At 41.8% G+C, this 16861-nt stretch overlaps 1 protein-coding gene across 8 annotated transcripts in view; it reads right to left on the reverse strand.

Annotated features, from left to right (window-relative positions):
- Positions 1-9846, reverse strand: part of FAM151B (family with sequence similarity 151 member B) — a 32918-nt gene extending 23072 nt beyond the window's left edge. For 4 of the 8 annotated variants that reach the window (XM_077866670.1, XM_077866609.1, XM_077866617.1 and 1 more), the window contains exons 1-2: positions 9690-9846; positions 2027-2152 (exon numbers count right to left, since the gene is read on the reverse strand). In XM_077866670.1, the coding sequence (XP_077722796.1) occupies positions 2027-2152; positions 9690-9714 (151 nt within the window). In that variant the 5' untranslated portion in view covers positions 9715-9846. Of the gene's footprint in view, positions 1-2026; positions 2153-6701; positions 6866-8683; positions 8960-9671 lie in introns of all 8 variants that reach the window. The other 4 variants (XM_077866637.1, XM_077866653.1, XM_077866644.1 and 1 more) reach the window with 4 other exon arrangements.
- Positions 9847-16861: the final 7015 nt, after the last annotated feature.

Consider the following 16861-nt stretch of genomic DNA (forward strand, 5'->3'; position numbering starts at 1 on the left):
ATTAACAATTTTAAAAATAAAGTTAAAAGTGAGGTATCCATATTTAATTAGATTATTTCTAATATAAGATTTTAGCATCATTATAAATTGTAAATTTTTAACAATTTTTTTCCAAATGTATATAATTGTTACATAAAATAAAATTTATTTTCTCTTTCAACTTTGTATCCTGAGATTTTCTAAACATACCCATGAATTGCAGTCATTTATCTGTAACAATCTTTTGATTTTCTATATACACAACTATATTGTCTGAAAGTAGTGTTTTTATTTCTTCCTTTTTTCCATTAAAAAAATTAACATACAATTTACAGACCATAAAATTCAGACTTTTAAAGTATACCATTCAGTGGTTCTTAAAAAATATTCAGGGGCGCCTGGGTGGCTCAGTGGTTGAGCTTCTTCTGCCTTCAGCTTAGGGCATGATCTTGGGGTCCTGGGATCGAGTCCCATATTGGGTTCCTTGCATGGAGCCTGCTTCTTCTGTCTCCTGTCTCTGCCTCTCTCTGTGTCTCTCATGAATAAATAAAGAAAATCTTAAAAAAAAAAAAAAAGGGATCCCTGGGTGGCGCAGCGGTTTAGCGCCTGCCTTTGGCCCAGGGTGCAATCCTGGAGACCCAGGATCGAATCCCACATCGGGCTCCCAGTGCATGGAGCCTGCTTCTCCCTCTGCCTGTGTCTCTGCCTCTCTATCTCTCTCTCTCTCTGTGTGACTATCATAAATAAATAAAAAAATTTAAAAAAAAATTCAGAAGGCTGTACAACCGCCACCAATACCTAATTCCAGAAAAATTTCATTATTCCAGAAAGAAATCTTGTACCCATTAGCATTTACTCCCTATTCTCTACTCCAGCCAGCTCCTGTCATCCACTAACCAACTTTTTCCTGAAGCTTTGCTTTTGCTAAAATTCACTTATTATATAATCACTGTGTGGTTATTATGTGCTAGGCACTGCTTTAGGTTATCAAAGATTCAATATTAAACCAAAGCTTCCTCTTTTTGAGGAGCAAAAAATAACAAAAAAAATATATATCTTTACAATAAAAATGTATTTTGATATACATTATCCAGATGCATAATTGAGTAGGATACAAAAGATGCACATATTTTTACAATAAAACTTAGGACTGAGGAATTTTCCTTGTTGTATCAAGTCACTTTGAGCTATGCCCTAGATCTCTCTGATGACACCATTTTAGTTTCCTGTGCTGCTGCATCCAACAGGGGTACTTCAAAGGAAAAGGCTGAAAAAAATACTACAATGTTCATCTATGATGAAGAAATACACACACACACACACACACACACACAGAGCCACACTCAATATATGTATATTATGTCTGTGTGAGTGTATTTTATATATATATATATATATATATAATCTCTCTTTCTCTCTTCTAGCCTAAGCTTAAATACTACCCAAGGCAATTAATTATAAATTGGTATACAATGGCTTCATCCATCCATTCAGCAAATATTTATTGAGCTTCTCTTTAATACACTACGAAAGACACAAAAATATTTAAGACATACATTGATCTTAAAAATTTTACTCAAATTGGGACACCTGTGTGGTTCAGCAGTTGAGCATCTGCCTTTGGCTCAGAGCATGATCCCTGAGTTCCTCCAGGAATGAGTCCCTCATTGGGCTCCCTGCAAGGAGTCTGCTTCTCCCTCTCTCTAGGTCTCTGCTTCTCTCTGTCTCTCATGAATAAATAAAATCTTTAAAAAACAATTTTTTACTCAAATCACCGTAGTATATAAGCAAGTATAATAATATATTGAGACTTTCAAATAGACACAGAAAAGGCAAATCACTTCTGGAAAATAAGAAAATTCTTCCATTATGGAAATCTGTTCATTTTATAAAGAAAATGAGATCTTTTAATAAAAATGTTTATATCAGCCTAGAATTTACACTTTGATCATCTAAGCCTTTGATACCTGCAAATATGCCCAGATATCAAAGAAGAGTTGAATTAATGTATTATCCAGTGTATATACAAGAAATTATATTGACTTACTTTTCAGTGCTTCATTCACTTGTGCCTTGTGATTAGCTGCATGATACCAGATGATTTCAGCACCATCTTCTGTTGTGATCTGGTTATTTCTCAGAAAATATTCTAGTATATTTTCACTCCAAGATCCTAAAACAACATTTATATTAAAAAGAATGGATTGTTTTTATGGGGCAAACATTTTAAAGTAACAATGGGCAGAGCGGGCAGCGCAGGTGGCTCAGCGGTTTAGAGCCGCCTTCAGCCCAGGGCGTGATCCTGGAGACCCAGGATCTAGTCCCACATCGGGCTCCCTGCATGGAGCCTGCTTTTCCCTCTGCCTGTGTCTCTGTCTCTCTGTGTGTGTGTGTGTCATGAATAAATAAATAAAATCTTAAAAAAAAAAAAAAAAAAAACAATGGCCAGAGCATATTATGGGGGAGAATAATAAAGTAATTAAACTGGGAATAATTGAGAACAAGCATTATGACGTGGGAGGTGTGTGTGTGTGTGTGTGTGTATATACACACACACACAAACATGCTATATATAACTAATAATTAGTAAGCATATAGGAGAGTCTGTCTGAAACTCAGAAGCCATGAGGAAGTAAGGAGAAAGAAAAAGATAAGGTACGAAGCAGGTATTTAAAGCAAGATTTTTCACATGATATCCTCCCCAATCCTGGACCATAAGTTAGTAAAATGTATGTGAAGTCCTATTAAAAACTACATTAAAGCTTTTTAAAGTTTGTGCAACTTGTTTTCTCCATCTGAGGCCCCATTCTATATTATTAACAATTTAGAATCTTAAATGACACATGTAAGTATATTCACCTTTGGATTATGAATCTCAACAACGTTTATATGAGTAAATAAACTTCTGAATTAGTAATTATAGATTTACCTAGTATGTACAAATATACATAATTCCCTTACCAATCAACTACTTTTTGGCTTACCAGATTTTTCTTAATTAAGCATTAAAATACGTGAGTTAATCAAGACTAAAATACTTGAACAGAAGTCTACTCCATACTATGTCATATCCCAATATAACAATGAAAAAAATTACATAATTCTTGTTTATTCATTTAAAACATTTTAGTGTCTATCAATTGGTTGCAAATTCCTTATGCATGAGATTATGTCTTCTGTTAATTATTAACTCTACCTAATGACTGATAAATCTAAAAATGGCCAGCAGAAACTGCTGATAAGACATTGAGAAAAAGTAAATTTTGATTAAAGAATGGAGGGATATACAAAGAGAACTTCTAACCAACATGCATGGAATTTAGCAACCACTCTGAAATATTGGGCTACAGAACAGAAGTGAGAGTTAGCTGTAGCATCCACTATAGCCCAGAAAACATGGCTCTATTAGCATATGCAACAGTCACAGACCATTCAGACTCAAATGAAAATACATTTTTTATATATTTGAGTTAGGCATTTAAATTTTTTAAATTATTTTTTTAAAAGATGTATTTATCGGGCAGCCCCGGTGGCACAGCGGTTTGGTGCCGCCTGCAGCCTGGGGTGTGATCCTGGAGACCCAGGATCGGGTCCCACGTCAGGCTCCCTGCATGGAGCCTGCTTCTCCCTCTGCCTGTGTCTCTGCCTCTCTCTGTGTGTCTATGAATAAATAAATAAAATCTTTAAAAATAACTAACTAACTAACTAAATAAATAAATAGGTTATTTATTTATTTATTCATGAGAGACAGAGAGAGAGAGGCAGAGACATAGGCAGAGGGAGAAGCAGGCTCCCTCTGGGGAGCCAATGCAGGACTTGATCCTGGATCCTAGGATCATGCCCTGAGTCAAAGGCAAATGCTCAACTGCTGAGCCACCCAGGTGTCCTGAGTTAGGCATTTTTAGAAGGCGCATTAATTATAGGCTAAAACAGAAATGTCCAACAGTGGGAAAATAATTAAAACATAGTATATCTTCATGATAAAATATATGACTGCTATGGCTGTTAAAAAAGTTTTTAAGATATATCAAAAGCCTCACAAAAATGGCTATCACGCATGTAATTACAAAAACACTAAAAGTTAATTGTGCATATTGGATGTCTGTGGCACCTTACAAAATTTTAGAAGGGCAACTTACAAATTAACAATAAAAAACCCTAATTCCAGCAATTAAAAACATTTGAAGTAAAAAGTTCTCTTTGCCCTAATAATGGATGTAATTGTTACCTTAGACTTAGTCACAACTGTATATGAATTTAAGAAGTCTGCAATTACCTGTGACCTAGCATATTATTACTATTTTGGCTAGGCTATAACTGAAAATAGGGCCAAGAGAAAGGCAAAATTGTTTCAATTTTTTAAAAATTAGTGTACTTTTTCAGGAAGCAGTTTTAGACTTACAAAGATATGCCCTCCCCTATTTTTTATATCTTTTTGAGGTAATGAAAATATTTTAAAATGGATTGTAGTGATGCTTACACAACTCTGATATGCTAAAAACCACGATATTATATGCTTTATTTTTTATTTTTAAAGACTTTGTTTATTCATGAGAGACAGAGAAGCAAAGACATAGGCAGAGGGAGAAGCAGGCTCCCTTTGGCAACCCCAATGTGGGACTCCATCCCAGGATCCCAGGATCATGCCCTGAGCTGAAGGCTGATGCTCAATCACTGAGCCATCCAGGCACCCCTATTATATGCTTCAAATAAGTGAATTGTATGGTATGGAAATTATATCTTAATAGTTTTTTAAAAGATAATGGTAAAAAAAATTTACCCTTTGACTCAGAAATTCCACTTTCATAAACTTATCCCATAGACAGATATGCTCATATATGGGAAATGACACATCTGATACAAGGAGATTTACTGACATTGTAACAGCATGAGTGAAAAGAAACTAAATATCCATCAACTATGGATTCATTAAATAAATTATGATACATTCATGCAATGGAATATTATGCAGCCATTAAAAAGAATGAGGCAAATCCATATGTACTGATATAATCTCAAAGATATGTTAAGTGGAGAAAAAGCACAGTGGGAACAATATGAATGGGTACTATGGCAGGAAGAAAAATGACCCCCCAAAGATGTCCATGTCCTAATTCCTGTAAACTGTGAATATGTTATATTTCATAGCAAGGGGAATTTAGGAGACAAACAGAATAAAGGTTGCTACTCAGTTGACTTTGGGGTGGGGAAGAGTAGCTTGGATTACACAGGTGGGCCCGGTGAATCACAAGATCCTTATAAGTGAAAAAGAGAGGCAGGAGAGTCAGTGTCAGAGTGATGCAATGTGAGAAGGACTGGACCAGCCACTGGTGGTTCTGAACATGGAGGAAGAGACCATAAGCCAAAGAACTCAGGCATCCGAGAGGATGGAAAAGACAAAAATATGGATTCTCTCCTAGAGCCCCCAGAAGGAATGCAATCATGCTGCCACTTTGATTTTAGGTCAGTGAGACTATTTCAGACTTCTGACCTACGGATCTATAAGGTAATAAATTTGTGTTGTTCTAGCAACTAAAAGCTAATGCTCTGAAAAAAGTAGTTTGTATATTAAAAAAAAAGGGGGGGGGGGGAACCAAGGAAGATATATAGCATATGGTGGCATGTGTACTATGTTCTTAAAAGTTAGGGCTGTTAGTGTCAACCAAGAGAAGAGCCAGAACTGAAATAAAAGCATTTAGTTGGGGTCTGAGAATTGCAATTCAGGGAGGTTTTTAAAAAAAAAAAAAAAAAAAACACAAAGCAAAAAAAAAAAAAAAAAAAACAACTCAAAGTCAGGGGCTTTTATTTTTTTCTTTTTTAAAAGAATTTATTTATTTATGAGAGACACAGAGAGAGAGAGGCAAGACACAGGCAGAAGGAGAAGCAGGCTCCATGCAGGGAGCTCCATGTGGGACTCGATACCGAGACTCCAGGATCACGCCCTGGGCTGAAGGCAGGTGCTAAACCGCTGAGCCACCCGGGGTGCCCAGTCAGGGGCTTTTAAAGACAAACAATGTTTCTATATGTTGTGTACCAAAAATTTTATCTGATGTTGGTAGCAGAAAACTGATCTTAGCCAAGCATGATTGGTTGCTAAGGCTACCACTAAGAAAAAGTCTGTTACTGCAGTAAGTTGCAGGTGTTTGTGCAGAGTCCTTGGAATGTTTGCACTTTGGCCCAGTTCAAAAATTCATGGTTCTACCTGGTGAGAATGTGCATAAGGCCTTCCTCCTTAATAGCCTTCTGGCTCCATTTTAAAACCTCTTAAGATAAGTTAACCATTTTATTTTACCACTCACATTAGAAAATATATCAAAAAGTTACTATTGGCATTCTGTGTACTTTCTTTTCCTACTTCGATATACATTTTACAAATGTTCTAAAATGAGCATGTATTATGTTTACAATCAGGAAAACACTTAAGCTGAAAAAAGAATATGTCACCAAACCTGTCTAATGTGACTACTTAGGTTTTTATAAAAGGTACTCTGGGATCCCTGGGTGGCGCAGCGGTTTGGCGCCTGCCTTTGGCCCAGGGCGCGATCCTGGAGACCCGGGATCGAATCCCACATCGGGCTCCCGGTGCATGGAGCCTGCTTCTCCCTCTGCCTGTGTCTCTGCAGCTCTCTCTCTCTCTGTGTGACTATCATAAATAATTTTAAAAAATAAATAAATAAATAAAAAAGAAAAAAAATTAAAAAAAAAATAAAAGGTACTCTAACCTTCTGGGGGCCCCTGGGTGGCTCAGTCACTTAAACATTCGATTCTTGATTTCAGCTCAAGTCATGATCTCAGGGTCCTCAGATCCAGCCCTGGCTCCTCGCTCAGCAGGATGTCTGATTCTCTTCCTCCCCCACCCCATCACTCTCAAATAAATAAATAAATCCTAAAAGAGAGAGAGAGAGAGAGAGAGAGAGAGAGAGAGAGAGAGAGAGAGAGACTGTCTCCTTCTGGAGTAGAACCGCCTAGTTTAAAATACCTCCCAACTCTGGGGACAAGTGAAAGGGACACAGTAGATACCAACTTCCAAAAGCTATATAACAAAAAGCTGGAATAATGGTTCGCCACATCCCTTTGTCTTTATTTCTCACTTTCACCCAATTTCAAGAGAAACCGAACTGCCAAAACTATTCTCTATTTGATCTACTGAAATTATAGATCAAGTAAATGTCACTTTCAACCATGACCCCAAGACACAATATTCCTTCCTCCTTACCACTCCTTTCCAAAATCATACTGGAATTACTAGCTATGCACTAAGACAACAAAAGTAAATAAAAAGTATACAGGTTGGGAAAAGAAGATAGAAGTCTTTGTTTACAGATGACATGACTGTTTATGCAAAGAATCTGAAAGAATCAACACAAAACCTCCCAGGATTAATAAGTGATTGTTGCAAGCTTGAAGGATACAAGGTTAATATATAAGTCAATTGTCTACTTACCAGCAAAAAAACAACTGGAATTTGAGATGAAACACACAATATCATTTACATTAGCACCCAAAAAGCCAAAAATACCTAGGTATAAATCTAACAAAATATGTACAAGATCTATAAAAGGACAACCACAGAACTCTGATAAATGAAATCAAAGAACTAGAGACATTCCATGTTCATGGATAGAAAGACTTTTTTTTTTTTGGTAGATAGAAAGACTTTATATTGTCAAGATGCCAGTTCTTCTGATTTCATTTACAGATTCAAGCAAACACAATCAAAATCCCACTAAGTTATTTTATAGATATTGAGAAACTGATTCTAAAGTTTATATGGAGGGCACAAAACCCAGACTAGCCAACACAATCCTGAGGGAGAATAACAAAGAGGTGACACTACCCAACGTTAAGACTTACAAAGCTACAGTAACCAAGGCAGGGCAGTACTGGTGAAAAAACAGACAAAGAGATCAGTGGAATACAACAGGGAGCCCTCAAGTAAATGCCCTGTAAAGAGGGTCAATTGATCTTTGATAGGGACACCTGGGTGGCTCAGCAGCTGAGCACCTGCCTTTGGCCCAGGGCATGATCCTAGGATCCTAGGATCCTGGGATCGAGTCCCATCCCACATTGGGCTCCCTGCAGGGAGCTTGCTTCTTCCTATGCCTGTGTCTCTGCCTTTCTGTGTGTGTGTGTCTCTCATAAACAAATAAGTAAATTCTTAAAAAAAAAAAAAAAATCTTTGACAAAGGAACAAAGGCAATAGAATAAAGACAATCTTTGTTAACAATAATATTGGAACAAGTGGACATCCACACGGAAAACAATGAATCTGAAACAGACCTTACATCCTTCACAAAAATTAAATGCAAAATCTAAAACTCCTAGAATATAGGAGAAAACCTAGATGACCTCAGATGTGGTGATGACTTTTTTGATAGAGCAGCAAGGCACCATCCAGGAAAGAAAGACTGGGTAAGCTGGACTTCATTAAAATGAAAAAACTTCTACTCTACAAAAGACAATATCAAGAAAATGAAGAGGCCAGCCACAGACTAGCAGAAAATATTTGCAACAGACACAGCTGATATTGGATACAATATACAAAGAACACTTATAAGCCAACAACGAGAAAATAAACAACTTGGATCTTAAAAATGGGCCAATGACTTTATCAGCAAATATAAAGAGATGGCAAGTATTTGAAAAAGTGCTGCACATGATATGTCATCAGAGAAACACAGAACGATGAGGCACAACAACCCACCTATTAGAATGGCCAAAATCTGAGACACTGACAACACCAAACGCTGGTGGGAGCAGAGCAACAGGAATTCTCATTTACTGTTGGTGGGAACGCAAAATGCTGCGGCCACTTGAAAAGACAGGCAGTTTCGGGGGCATCCCGGGTGTCTCAGAGGTTTAGGGCCGCCTGCGGCCCAGGGCGTGACCCCGGGGTCACGGGATCCAGTCCCGCGTCGGGCTCCCCGCATTGGAGCCTGCTCTTCCCCCGGCCTCTGCCTCTGCCTCTCTCTCTGTGTCTCTAATAAAGAAATAAAATCTTTAAAATAAAAGACAGGCAGTTCCTTCTAGAACTAAACATACCCTTACCATACAATCCAACAATGGTGCTCCTTGATATTCACCCAAAGGAGCTGAAAAGTTAAATCCACAGAAAAGCCTGCGCATGGACGTTTGCAGGCGCTTTACCCCTAAGTGCCAGAAATTAGCAGCAACCACGAGGTCTCTGAATGGGTGAAGAGGTAAATCGACCTTGGCGCATCCAGACAACCGAGCAGGAATATTACCCGGTGCTGAAAGGAGGGGAGCTCTCAGGTCGTGAAGAACCTCGAAGGCACGGGGTTAGGGGGCAGAAGCGCATCTGAAGAGGCTACTGCCGCCTGCAGCCGGAGGACATCCCGGAGGAGGCCGAAGAGGTGGGGACGCCGCGCGACCCGCACCTGTCTACACCCGAGGGCCGTACACTATCAGCCGGGCGCCCTAAGGGAGACCAAGCGCTGCGATTCGCGGCCAGTGGGAAACGCTGGGGAAGCGTCCACCTAGGCTACGGGGGGAGTCTCTGGGTCCTCCCGCTCAGGCTTCCTATGAACCCAAAACTACCCTAAGAAAAAGAAAGAAAGCATTCCCTTTCGAAAAGGGCCCGATGCCCTTGCCCTTCGCGGCCGCCCGCGCAGCCGCCCCAGCGCCCCCACCCGAGCCTGCGGGCCAAGGCCTGCCGCCCACCGGGCCCCGACGGCGGGGTCCGCGCTTACCCGGAACCCCCGCGGCCGCTGTCATGGCGCCGGGCCGTGGGCCGCCGCGGCTGCCCTCCGGGCGGCTGGAAAGCCTGCAGACCCGACTCCGCCTCCGCCCGCGGCCCCCGCCCGCGGCCCCCGCCACTTGCAGGGCGGCGGCTTCCGGACGGCGGTGCGCACGCGCGGGGCGGAGCCCGAGTCCGAAGCGCGCCGTCGGGGGCCGCTTCCGCCGCCCAAGTGTCGCGGGAATTGCTCGGGCGAGAGCGGGCGCGGGGGGCGGTGCGATGTGCTTCCCGGGCTCGGGGGTGTCGTCCCTTTTTTATTTTATTTTATTTTATTTTTTTAATTTATTTTTTTATTGGTGTTCAATTTACTAACATACAGAATAACACCCAGTGCCCGTCACCCATTCACTCCCACCCCCGGCCCTCCTCCCCTTCTACCACCCCTAGTTCCTTTCCCAGAGTTAGCAGTCTTTACGTTCTGTCTCCCTTTCTGATATTTCCCACACATTTCTTCCCCCTTCCCTTATATTCCCTTTCACTATTATTTATATTCCCCACATGAATGAGAACATATAATGTTTGTCCTTCTCCGACTGACTTACTTCACTCAGCATAATACCCTCCAGTTCCATCCACGTTGAAGCAAATGGGTATTTGTCATTTCTAATAGCTGAGTAATATTCCATTGTATACATAAACCACATCTTCTTTATCCATTCATCTTTCGTTGGACACCGAGGCTCCTTCCACAGTTTGGCTATCGTGGCCATTGCTGCTAGAAACATCGGGGTGCAGGTGTCCCGGCGTTTCATTGCATCTGTATCTTTGGGGTAAATCCCCAACAGTGCAATTGCTGGGTCGTAGGGCAGGTCTATTTTTAACTCTTTGAGGAACCTCCACACAGTTTTCCAGAGTGACTGCACCAGTTCACATTCCCACCAACAGTGTATGAGGGTTCCCTTTTCTCCGCATCCTCTCCAACATTTGTTGTTTCCTGCCTTGTTAATTTTCCCCATTCTCACTAGTGTGAGGTGGTATCTCATTGTGGTTTGATGTATTTCCCTGATGGCAAGTGATGCAGAGCATTTTCTCATGTGCATGTTGGCCATGTCTATGTCTTCCTCTGTGAGATTTCTGTTCATGTCTTTTTTTTTTTTTTTTAATTTTTATTTATTTATGATAGTCACAGAGAGAGAGAGAGAGAGAGAGAGAGAGAGGCAGGCAGAGGGACATAGGCATAGGCAGAGGGAGAAGCAGGCTCCATGCACCGGGAGCCCGATGTGGGATTCGATCCCGGGTCTCCAGAATCGCGCCCTGGGCCAAAGGCAGGCGCCAAACCGCTGCGCCACCCAGGGATCCCTCTGTTCATGTCTTTTGCCCATTTCATGATTGGATTGTTTGTTTCTTTGGTGTTGAGTTTAATAAGCTCTTTATAGATCTTGGAAACTAGCCCTTTATCTGATATGTCATTTGCAAATATCTTCTCCCATTCTGTAGGTTGTCTTTGAGTTTTGTTGACGGTATCCTTTGCTGTGCAAAAGCTTCTTATCTTGATGAAGTCCCAATAGTTCATTTTTGCTTTTGTTTCTTTTGCCTTCGTGGATGTATCTTGCAAGAAGTTACTATGGCCGAGTTCAAAAAGGGTGTTGCCTGTGTTCTTCTCTAGGATTTTGATGGAATCTTGTCTCACATTTAGATCTTTCATCCATTTTGAGTTTATCTTTGTGTATGGTGAAAGAGAGTGGTCTAGTTTCATTCTTCTGCATGTGGATGTCCGATTTTCCCAGCACCATTTATTGAAGAGACTGTCTTTCTTCCAATGGATAGTCTTTCCTCCTTTATCGAATATTAGTTGCCCATAAAGTTCAGGGTCCACTTCTGGATTCTCTATTCTGTTCCACTGATCTATGTGTCTGTTTTTGTGCCAGTACCACACTGTCTTGATGACCACAGCTTTGTAGTACAACCTGAAATCTGGCATTGTGATGCCCCCAGATATGGTTTTCTTTTTTAAAATTCCCCTGGCTATTCGGGGTCTTTTCTGATTCCACACAAATCTTAAAATAATTTGTTCTAACTCTCTGAAGAAAGTCCATGGTATTTTGATAGGGATTGCATTAAACGTGTATATTGCCCTGGGTAACATTGATATTTTCACAATATTAATTCTGCCAATCCATGAGCATGGAATATTTTTCCATCTCTTTGTGTCTTCCTCAATTTCTTTCAGAAGTGTTCTATAGTTTTGAGGGTATAGATCATTTACATCTTTGGTGAGGTTTATTCCTAGGTATGTTATGCTTTTGGGTGCAATTGTAAATGGGATTGACTCCTTAATTTCTCTTTCTTCAGTCTCATTGTTAGTGTATAGAAATGCCACTGACTTCTGGGCATTGATTTTGTATCCTGCCACGCTACCGAATTGCTGTATGAGTTCTAGCAATCTTGGGGTGGAGACTTTTGGGTTTTCTATGTAGAGTATCATGTCATCGGCGAAGAGGGAGAGTTTGACTTCTTCTTTGCCAATTTGAATGCCTTTAATGTCTTTTTGTTGCCTGATTGCTGAGGCTAGGACTTCCAGTACTATGTTGAACAGCAGTGGTGAGAGTGGACATCCCTGTCTTGTTCCTGATCTTAGGGGAAAGGCTCCCAGTGCTTCCCCATTGAGAATGATATTTGCTGTGGGCTTTTCATAGATGGCTTTTAAGATGTCGAGGAATGTTCCCTCTATCCCTACACTCTGAAGAGTTTTGATCAGGAATGGATGCTGTATTTTGTCAAATGCTTTCTCTGCATCCAATGAGAGGATCATATGGTTCTTGGTTTTTCTCTTGCTGATATGATGAATCACATTGATTGTTTTACGGGTGTTGAACCAGCCTTGTGTCCCAGGGATAAATCCTACTTGGTCATGGTGAATAATTTTCTTAATGTACTGTTGGATCCTATTGGCCAGTATCTTGTTGAGAATTTTTGCATCCATGTTCATCAGGGATATTGGTCTGTAATTCTCCTTTTTGGCGGGGTCTTTGTCTGGCTTTGGAATTAAGGTGATGCTGGCTTCATAGAACGAATTTGGAAGTACTCCATCTCTTTCTATCTTTCCAAACAGCTTTAGGAGAATAGGTATGGTTTCTTCTTTAAACGTTTGATAAGGGATCCCTGGGTGGCGCAGCGGTTTAGCGCCTGCCTTTGGCCCAGGGCGCGATCCTGGAGACCCGGGATCGAGTCCCACATCGGGCTCCCGGTGCATGGAGCCTGCTTCTCCCTCTGCCTGTGTCTCTGCCTCTCTCTCTCTCACTGTGTGCCTATCATAAATAAATAAAAAAAAATTAAAAAAAAAAAAAAGAAAAAGATTTAAAAAAATAAATAAATAAACGTTTGATAAAATTCCCCTGGGAAGCCATCTGGCCCTGGACTCTTGTGTCTTGGGAGGTTTTTGATGACTGCTTCAATTTCCTCCCTGGTTATTGGCCTGTTCAGGTTTTCTATTTCTTCCTGTTCCAGTTTTGGTAGTTTGTGGCTTTCCAGGAATGCGTCCATTTCTTCTAGATTGCCTAATTTATTGGCGTATAGCTGTTCATAATATGTTTTTAAAATCGTTTGTATTTCCTTGGTGTTGGTAGTGATCTCTCCTTTCTCATTCATGATTTTATTAATTTGAGTCTTCTCTCTCTTCTTTTTAATAAGGCTGGCTAATGGTTTATCTATCTTATTAATTCTTTCAAAGAACCAACTCCTGGTTCTGTTGATCTGTTCCACAGTTCTTCTGGTCTCGATTTCGTTGAGTTCTGCTCGAATCTTTATTAACTCCCTTCTTCTCTTGGGTGTAGGATCTATTTGCTGTTTTTTCTCTAGCTCCTTTATGTGTAAGGTTAGCTTTTGTATTTGAGTTCTTTCCAGTTTTTGAATGGATGCTTGTATTGCGATGTATTTCCCCCTTCGGACTGCTTTTGCTGCATCCCAAAGATTTTGAACGGTTGTATCTTCATTCTCATTAGTTTCCATGAATCTTTTTAATTCTTCCTTAATTTCCTGGTTGACCCTTTTATCTTTTAGCAGGATGGTCCTTAACCTCCATGTGTTTGAGGTCCTTCCAAACTTCTTGTTGTGATTTAGTTCTAATTTCAAGGCATTATGGTCCGAGAATATGCAGGGGACGATCCCAATCTTTTGGTATCGGTTCAGACCCAATTTGTGACCCAATATGTGGTCTATTCTGGAGAAAGTTCCATGTGCGCTTGAGAAGAATGTGTATTCAGTTGAGTTTGGATGTAAAGTTCTGTAGATATCTGTGAAATCCATCTGGTCCAGTGTATCATTTAAAGCTCTCGTTTCTTTGGAGATGTTTTGCTTAGAAGACCTATCGAGTATAGAAAGAGCTAGATTGAAGTCACCAAGTATAAGTGTATTATTATCTAAGTATTTCTTCACTTTGGTTAATAATTGATTTCCCTTTTTTATTTTAGGGACATCCTGAAATGGCAAGGAATCGTTTCTCCATAAACCTGGCTGTTTTGGGGGTGCGTGGGTGGCTCAGCGGTTTAGCGTCGCTTTCCGCCCAGGGCGTGACCTCGGGGTCCCGGGATCGAGTCCCGCCTCGGGCTCCCTGCATGCGTGGAGCCTGCTTCTCCCTCTGCCTGGGTCTCTGCCTCTCTCTCTCTCTTTCTATAAATAAATAAGAAAGAAATCTAAAAAAGAAAAAATTCTTACACTTTATTTTTTTTAATTTATTTTTTTCTTACACTTAAAAAAAAAAAGAAAAGAAAGTTTGCTGCCTCCGTCTTCCTGCCATTGTTCGCGCAGGAGGCGCGCGCTGCTGCTGGATTCTCTCCCCAGTGCCCGGTTGGCCACAGCTCCTGACCCGTTTTCCGCAGCCACGCGGGGCCTAGGGGTCCCGGTCCGGGTTCGAGTCCCGCGTCGGGCTCCCCGCGGGGGCCCCGCTTCTCCCTCTGCCTGCGCCCTTGCCTCTCTGTGTCTCCCGTGAATAAATACATGGAATCTCGGGGCGCCCGCGTGGCCCAGCGGTTTGGCGCTGCCTTCGGGCTCCTGCGTGGAGCCTGCTTCTCCCTCTGCCTGTGTCTCTCATGAATAAGTGGATAAAATTTAAAAAAAAAAATTAAAATAAAAATTCCTTTAGAAATTCCCTTTATCTCTGCCCCCAGGACACGTGTGGGCAATCATCCCCAAGCACGTGGCCCACCGGTACAGATCTGTAGGGTCTCATGACTCGGGTCTCATTAGACGGTGGTAAGTGGCCTTTTCCCAACAACAGCTGCCCCTCGAGGTCCTGGAAACCCGGCTTCCAAAGCTCCTTAGGGAGGACGCGCTCCCCAACCCTCCCTCTCCCAGGGGTACAATCAGCCTCCCCTCCCAGGCCCGGCAGCCCTCTCCCTGCCCCACGGCTCCCGGCTTTTTCTTTTTTTTTTTTTTTAGATTTTATTTATTTTAAAGATTTTATTTATTTATTCATGATAGACACAGAGAGGGAAGCAGAGACCCAGGCAGAGGGAGAAGGAGCAGCAGGCTCCACGCAGGGAGCCAGACGCGGGACTCGATCCTGGGACCCCGGGGTCACGCCCTGGGCCAAAGGCAGCACTAAACCGCTGAGCCCCCCGGGCTGCCCCCCGGGCTCTAATAAAACCACCCTTTGCCCCAAAGACGTCTCAAGCATTCTTTCTTGGCCGTGGGCTCCGGACCTCCCCCCCACCAAACCTCTTCCATGTAACCCCAAACAGCATCACTGTGCCTAATACAGCTCCATCGGGGATAAATGAAGGTACCACGTCCTCTGACCACGCAGACGGCAGCCCTTCAGATGTAATGGGTTTTAGTCTTCCCACACTTGGGCTGTAATTATTTCAATTTGTCTTTAGTTGGGCTTCCAGGATCCTCTGGGTGTCTCTAGCTGAACCAAAAAGATTTCTAGAGTTTCAGAAAACACTAAATTCTAATGATTTAAGTGGTGTGTGTGTGTGTGTATGTGTGTTTAAATCTTTGAGATACAGTTAGTTGGCTCATATTTGATTTGCAGGTACCTAATGGACAAAAAATGTTACACATTTAAACTGTCCAAATCAGGGATTCCCCGGGTGGCTCAGCGGTTGGGCATCTGCCTTTGGCCCAGGGCGTGACCCCGGGGTCCCAGGATCAAATCTTGCCTTGGGCTCCCTGCATGGAGCCTGCTTCTCCCTCTGCCTGTGTCTCTGCCTCTCTCTTTCTGGGTCTCTCATAACTATTTTTTTAAGATTTTTTAAAAATTAATTCATAGAGACACAGAGAGAGAGAGAGAGAGAGAGAGGCAGAGACACAGGCAGAGGGAGAAGCAAGCTCCATGCAGGGAGCCGGACGTGGGACTCCATCCCGGGGCCTCCAGGATCATGCCCTGGGCTGCAGGCGGCGCTAAACCGCTGCACCACTGGGGCTACCCCTAAATAAATCTTTTAAAAAATTAAAAAATAAAGTGTCCAAATCAGTGTATTCATAGAATTGTGAAACCACACCACAGTCAACCGAAGAACATTTTAATCACCCCAGAGCAGTTACTTTCCAGTTCTTGCCCAACCCTATGCAAGCACAAGTCTACTTTCTGTATCTGTGGATTTGCCTATGCTGGACACGTCACATAAATGGAATCGTACGATGTTATAGTCTTTTGTGACTGACGTCCTTCCCTAGCATATGTTTGCAAGCTCCCTCAGTACAGCATCAGTACTTCTTCTTTATGATCAAGTAAAATCCCATTGTTTGTATATACTGCATTTTACTTGTCGGTTCATCAGTAAATAGACATTTGCATTGCTTCTGCTTTCTGGCTACTAATAACTAATACTGATTATCAGCATTCATGTATAGATTTTTTTTTTAAGATTCTTTTTATTTATTTGACAGAGAGAACCAGTGAGAGAGCACAAGCAGTGGTAGCAGCAGAGGGAGAGGGAGAGCAGGCTCCCTGCTGAGCACGGAGCCCAACACTAGGCTGGGCCCCTGGACTGTGGGATCATCCTGAGCCCAAAGCAGACACTCAACGGCTGGAGCCACCCAGGCACCTCCCACCCCACCTACAGATTCTGAATGGAGGTATATAGAAGGTATTTCTCTGATAGAATTGCTGGTTCATAATGAACTTTATGTTTAACTTTTTGAGAAACTACCAACAGGTTTTAAAAGCAGCTACTCCCATTT

Source organism: Canis aureus, chromosome 2 (genome assembly GCF_053574225.1).
Source record: "Canis aureus isolate CA01 chromosome 2, VMU_Caureus_v.1.0, whole genome shotgun sequence".
NCBI lineage: Eukaryota > Metazoa > Chordata > Mammalia > Carnivora > Canidae > Canis > Canis aureus.